Source organism: Elephantulus edwardii, unplaced genomic scaffold (genome assembly GCF_000299155.1).
Source record: "Elephantulus edwardii isolate Elephantulus edwardi_28Jun2011 unplaced genomic scaffold, EleEdw1.0 scaffold00090, whole genome shotgun sequence".
NCBI lineage: Eukaryota > Metazoa > Chordata > Mammalia > Macroscelidea > Macroscelididae > Elephantulus > Elephantulus edwardii.
The window spans coordinates 1,424,944-1,431,690 of record NW_006399840.1 but is presented as its reverse complement, the minus strand read 5'-3'; the positions used below and the strand labels follow the sequence as shown (position 1 = coordinate 1,431,690).

General features: G+C 44.3%; 2 protein-coding genes across 2 annotated transcripts in view; both read left to right on the top strand.

Moving 5' to 3' along the window:
• Positions 1-388: 388 nt before the first annotated feature.
• On the top strand, positions 389-859 carry LOC102850044 (ubiquitin-40S ribosomal protein S27a-like). Its single transcript, XM_006890541.1, has one exon. The coding sequence runs from the start codon at positions 389-391 to the stop codon at positions 857-859; it is 471 nt and encodes a 156-aa protein (XP_006890603.1).
• A 1,353-nt stretch (positions 860-2,212) lies between these two features.
• TIMM17A (translocase of inner mitochondrial membrane 17 homolog A (yeast)) overlaps positions 2,213-6,747 on the top strand; it is a 19,633-nt gene continuing 15,098 nt past the window's right edge. Inside the window, exon 1 of the mRNA XM_006890540.1 lies at positions 2,213-2,256. Within this exon, the coding sequence (XP_006890602.1) occupies positions 2,231-2,256 (26 nt within the window). The 5' untranslated portion in view covers positions 2,213-2,230. The remainder of the gene's footprint in view (positions 2,257-6,747) is intronic.

The window sequence follows — 6,747 nt, the reverse complement described above, 5'->3', positions numbered from 1 at the left end:
GGTGGTAAGAGCTTCATAAAACTGTGTTGTTTTTGTTGTTGTTGATTTATCAAAGTTCACAGAGTTTCCAGAGGAATGCTGTTTAGGAAGTGGATGCCACTCCTGTTTCACAAAACTAGTCATTGAAAAATCCTATGATGAATTAAGTAGCGTGAAGTCACAGTTAACAATCAAAGCACTAAATAAGTAAGTTCGTTGGACTCCAGGTTTATCTCAGGTCAGGAGACTTGATGGCACAATGAATAATAGCTCAGCTGCTAACTAAAAGGATTCCAGCCCACTAACTGTTCTTTGGAGAAGGATGAGGCAGTTTGTTTCTATTAAGATTTTAACCTTGTGATCAGCCATCTGTGGTGGGCCCACCGGCAAGATGCAGATTTTCGGCAAGATGCAGATTTTCGTAAAAACCCTCACGGGGAAGACCATCATGCTCAAGGTTGAACCCTCGGACACAATCGAGAATGTCAACGCCAAGATCCAGGACAAGGAAGGAATTCCTCCTGATCAGCAGAGACTCATCTTTGCTGGAAAACAGCTGGAAGATGGGCGGACCCTGTCTGACTACAACATCCAGAAGGAGTCCACTCTTCACCTTGTATTGAGACTTCGTGGTGGTGCTAAGAAAAGGAAGAAGAAGTCTTACACCACTCCCAAGAAGAATAAGCATAAGAGAAAGAAGGTTAAGCTGGCTGTTCTGAAATACTATAAGGTGGATGAGAATGGCAAAATTAGTCGCCTTCGCCAGGAGTGTCCTTCAGATGAATGCGGTGCTGGAGTCTTCATGGCCAGCCACTTTGACAGACACTGCTGTGGCAAGTGCTATCTGACTTACTGCTTCAACAAACCAGAGGACAAGTAATTATGAGTTAATAAAAGACAGTGAATTAACATTTTAAAAAAATATTTTAACCTTGGAAACCTTATTGTACAGCTCTGCCCTGACCTATCAGATAGCTATGAGCCAGAACTGAATTCCTGTGAGTTTGAGTTTTTTGTTTGTTTGATACTGAGCAAAACCAAACTCAATGTTTTTTATTGTGATTTGCGGGGGGTGGGGGGTGGGGGGGGGTGGGTGTTACACAGAAATAGGCTTTTCATTTACTCATTGTATCAATTTTTCTCGCTTCTCTCCCCCTACATTCCCTCATACATGTTCTGTATCAACTTGTTAGTTGTGGAACTTATAATGCCTTATCTCCCCTTCTTTTCAGAATTACCTTCTCTTCATCTTTTCCAGTGCCTAAGCGGGAGTGGCACCCACTTCCTAAGCAACAATCCTCTGGAAACTCTATGAACTTTGATAAATGTGGATAGTTACAGAGAGGCTTCAGGCCTTTTGTTCATAGTGTCGCTATGAGTCATGCTCGACTCAACGGCAATCAACAATAACATGCGTCCGAACCAGGCCATGGTCTTCACAATTACTTGCTATGCATTAGAGTGCTAGACAGTGACCAAAGACGACAAAAGAACTGATGCCTTTGAGTGCGGTGCTGGAGAAAATTATTGATCATGATAGCCAAGAGAACAAACATGCAGGTCTGTCCTGGAGAGGGTGAAAACGGACTGCTCCTTGGAGAAAAGGATTTTGAAGCTCTGTCTCACAAACTTTGGGCATGTTTTTAGGAGGGACCAGTTCTAGGAGAAGGACATCATGCTTGGAAGGGACAAAGCAGGACAGGAAGACCCTGGATGAGATGGATTGACAAAATAACTGGAGTAATGGGGGTAGAAGAGTCGGAGGCAATGAGACTGGCTTAGGATAGAGCAGAGTTCAGAGCTCTTGTACATAGTAAGGTCTCTAGGAGTCGCAGGCAACCCCATGGCACATAACACAAACAACATTCCTTATCTATGCAGTTTCGTTTTGAGTAAGGCTCATGGCTGCCCTATAAGATAGCACTGCTCCCTAGGAACCTTTCCACGAGCAGTTCAAGACTTAATTTATCGCGCCACAAAGGAGTCTCCTTATCAGTTTCAGGACTGAATTAACTTTAATTCTCCAACATTTGGGAAGTCCCAGCGCCTCCCTTAGCAGTATTAAGGCGGGGTCACAACTTACGCAAAGCCGGAGCTGTCCTCCCGTTGTCCGGAATCTCAGCTACCATTGGCTGAAGCAGGGAAGCTAAACCAATCGCCGTAGACTTTAACGCCCTCCACGAGATCACTTCCGCCCTCGGGTAAGGCTCAGCCCAGGTTCCCCGGCATCGCTCGCGCGGCTGGAATCAAGATGGAGGAGTACGCACGAGAACCTTGGTGAGCCTGATCGGCTGTCTTTGCCTGTCTCCTATCTCTCTATGCCCGTCTCCTATCTCTCTGTGCCCCCTTTCTCCGCTAGCGAGTCTCCTGAAATGCGAGCGGAACCCATTTGCGTAGATTCGGTAACTGGGCGGCGCAGGTTTGATTGGCCGGTGGGATCCTTAGCCCGCTTTACCTCTAGGTCCACGAGAGGCAACGTTGCTGCCCCCAGCTGGGCACCCAGGTGACCTTGCGGTGAATGGTCAGCAGATCCAGGCTTGGACCCGACAGGGCTTCGAGCTTCCTGGCAGTCCAGGGCACAGTCGGGCCTTGTGCGGGTTCAGTGGTACTCTCCACTCGCCCTGGTGACCTTGGATGCGTCCCTGCGTCTCACGTTGCTCAGTTCCTGCGTTGTTACAGGGGAGACAGGGCTCCGAAAAGGTGCCGTTTGTCCGAGACCTTATATCTCTTGTAATACGTGTCCTCAGGTGAAGCATTTCACCAGAAGTTTATGTGGAGCATAAACTTTACCCAAAGGGTGAAGACTGGAGCTTCCTTTTCTTGTTTGGAATTCTCCCTCCAGAAGAGAAGCTTGCAAAAGTCATCTGGAAAATAGAAACAGTATCATCTCGAAAATAGAAACAAAAAAAAAAAAAAAAGAAAATAGAAACAGTAGCTTGTGGTTTGGTTTCCCTGAAAAGCCATGAACAAAAATTCGCTTATGCAGCGTTTATTTGGGGCCCTGTGCCCATCGTTAAGTTCAAGGAATAAAAGCATGGATAAACCGGACAAGTTTTGTTTCAAACAAAAGTTGCCGATCCTGATGATCCTAGGTTATGGCCCCATAGGATTTCTTAGACTGTAAATCTTCATGAAAGCTGATTGTTCCATCTTTCTAGACAAGAGCCACTGGCTGACCTCCTACTTAGCAGCCCAGCATTTTCTGGGCCATCAGACACAGATTATTTTAAAACAATGTTGCCAGAGAGAAAACCCACATTACCTGAAGTGATGGAAGTTAACTGTTTTCTTGGATTTCACAGGCCAAGGGAGCTGGGTGGCCCAGTGGTAAGGCCTTGAGCTACCAGTCCAGCTGCTTAACAGCTGCTTGGCAGGAGTAAGATGGGGAGTTCTCTCCGTGCCATGTCCAGCCCCTGAAAACCTGCCTGAGGATCAGCTATGAGCCAGTTGTGACTTGATGGCAATGAATTTCATCGAGTTAAGCAATTGTTACTGGTTCTTTGTTGCCTGCATTTGTATGACATTCTTTCAGAATCTGGATTCAGCCTTTTTTCATATAGTTCTTTATTTCCCATAGGAACTTTTTGATTTAGGTAGGTTGCATTTAAAAATCTTTTCCATTTTGCCTTTGTTGTCAACATTCTCTTTCAGAATACTGTGGCTGTTCTTTAACACCAAGATGGCAGTTCTTATATTGGGTTTTGTTTTATTAACTACCTTCGAAGTCCAGGCTGGGTTTAGAAGGGGTCGTGGTACTAGAGATACTGTAGCTGATGTTAGATGGATCTTGGCTGAAAGCAGGGAATACCAGAGGAATGTCTATCTGTGTTTCATTGACTGTGCAAAGGCATTTGACTGTGTAGATCATAACAAACTATGGCTGACTCTGAGAAGAATGGGAATCCCAGAACACTTGATTGTGCTTATGTGAAACTTATACTTGGACCAAGAGGCAGTCGTCTGAACAGAGCAAGGGAACACTGCATGGTTCAAAATTGGGAAGGGCGTATGCCAGGGATGCATCCTATCTCCATACCTTTTCAACCTATATGCAGAACAGATTACCCGGGAGGCTGGGCTCTATGAGGAGAAATGTGGGGTCAAGATTGGTGGACGATTTATCAACAACCTGCGTTAAGCGGTTGACACAACCCTGCTTGCTGAAACTGAAGAGGACCTGAAGCGCCTGCTACAGAGTGTCAAGGACTGCAGCCTACAATATGGATTGAGGCTCAATGTCAAGAAGACAAAGATTCTCACCACTGGACCAATTGACAGCATCAGGATGGATAGTAAAGAGATTGAGATGGTACACAGCTTTAGTTTGCTTGGCTCCATAGTCAACAGTCTTGGCACCAGCAGCCAGGAAATTAAAAGGCACATTGCCATGGGAAAGTCTGCTGTTAGTGACCTCTCCAACGTACTGAAGAGCAATGGTGTCTCTCTGGAGACTAAGGTGCGTCTGATACAGGCTATGGTCTTCGCAATCACTTGTTATGCATCAGAGAGTTGGACAATGACCAGGGAGGATAGAAGGAGAATTGATGCCTTTGAGCTGTGGTGCTGGAGAAGAGTATTGAGAATACCATGGACTGCTAGGAAAACAAACAGATTTGTCCTGGAAAGGGTTAAATTGGGTGGCTCCTTGGAGGCAAAGATTCTGAGGCTCCATCTAACATACTTTGGACATGTGAGGAGGGACCAGTCCCTGAAGAGGGATATCATGCTTGGGAGGGTGGAGGGACAGCGCAGGAGAGGAAGGCCCTCTATGAGGTGGATTGATTCAGTGACTGGGATAATTGGGATGGGAGTGTCAGAGACAGTGCGATTGGCACAGGACAGAGCGGAGTTTAGGGCTGTTGTACATAGGGTCACTATGAGTCGCAAGCGACTCGATGGCACATAACAACAAACAACAACCCCAATTGATATTTCTTTTAGTCAGATCATTTAGACTAGACAATGGATCTCAGACTTTTTTTTTCATACTTAATTTTTTATTTTTAAATTCCCTATTTCCTCTATACAAGAACCTTTGCTGAAACACTTTCCACAAAGGCAGCAGTGAATTTTCAGAACATTTTACATTTTTTTCCCCTCAGCAAAAAGATAAATCACAGTGTAAATTATGTTGTTCTGCTGTCATCTTTGGCTGAGGTTAGACCCAGAAGTTGTTGACCAACAAACCACTGTAGGCAAATGCTGCTAGAGCTCCTTAGGAGCAAGGAATGTCTTCATTCAATCTTTTAAGTTACCACCAGGGGGGTAGAACAGCATTAACTTCCATAAACTTTTATAGACAAATAGGAAAAAAAAATCTACAAAATTAGCTAGTAATATTACACAGCAATACACACTTTTTATACTCTACACAAAACCAAAATTCTTGGTCTTTATGGCGAACAGCAGCTTCTGTTTGAGAATCTGTTTAGAGGAATAAAGTGGGACGTAGACTCGAGAAATGCAAGTATTAGCAGTAGGAAGATGTTGGTCATCTGGTGGCCTTAGTGTGATGGAGGGCATAGGTTGAAATCCTTCTTCACTAGCTGGTAGTGATGGGCTTGATGTCCAAAAATAAACAAGCATCTGGTGGCCTTAGTGTGATGGAGGGCATAGGTTGAAATCCTTCTTCACTAGCTGGTAGTGATGGGCTTGATGTCCAAAAATAAACAAGGTCCTGTCTTTCTGTCATGCTCATCTTCTCCACTATTGACCAGAACCAGCGTTTGAACTGCAAGAGCTTCTCAGCATTTTCTCCAGATTCATCATTGAAAGAAGTGAAACTGATCATCATTTGCACATTAACTTTACCACAGCCATTTACCAAAAGCCTAAAATCTTCTGCTGTTAAATCTTCTAATGAATTCTTTGGAAGTACATCCAGCAGACCTTTTCTCATTGCATGTAATGGCTGCTCTGCAACTACCAACATTCTGTGCACTGCATATTTCCGTATATATTCATACACATTCTGGGGAGTGACAGGATCTCAGACTTTTATTAGACTTGCACCCCAAACTTTTTGCATATAATGTTCTGTAAGAGATAATTCTAATTCATTTGAAAAGATGGTGATTAAAAAAAAATGCTACTTCAGGTGCCAAGGGGGTGCTATAGAAATGGAAGTTAATATTTTTTTTATTTTTTTTTTAGTGTAAAAAGTCTGTGGTGCATAAAAATCCACTCAGTTGGTTGAATATTTTTCTGTTGCTTTTATAATTCTTGAATTTTGCTGCCAACCCAAAGGAGCACAGTTCGAATCCACCATTCGCTCTGGGAGAGAAAGATAGGCAGTCTCCTCCAGTGCAATATACTGCTTCTGAAAACCCACTGGAGGGTTAGTTCTGACTTGATGGTACAATAACACAGATCTGTGAGGGCACTGTATAAGGAGTTGCATGGCCAACTCAATGGCCGGTGGTTCCAATCCACAAGCTGCTTTACAGGAGGAAGATGGGCAGTCTCCTGTATAATTGGCCTTGGTTCCAATTCAGTATAACAATACCACCAACCTATAAGGATTATGTTCATGAGGAAAGAAACACTGATGTTAGTTGAAGCAGATCATGGAGCTAAGAAGTTGTCAATCAGGATTTTAACTAAAGATTGAAACAGAGGGGAGCTCTGGTGGCCTAGTGGCAAGGAGCTGCAACTACAATCCCAGAGGCGCACGGTTCGAATCCACCAGATGCTCTGCCGGGGAAGGAGGGACAATCTCCTCCAGTACCAGTCAGATCTGATTTGACGGTACACGCACACAAAAATAAC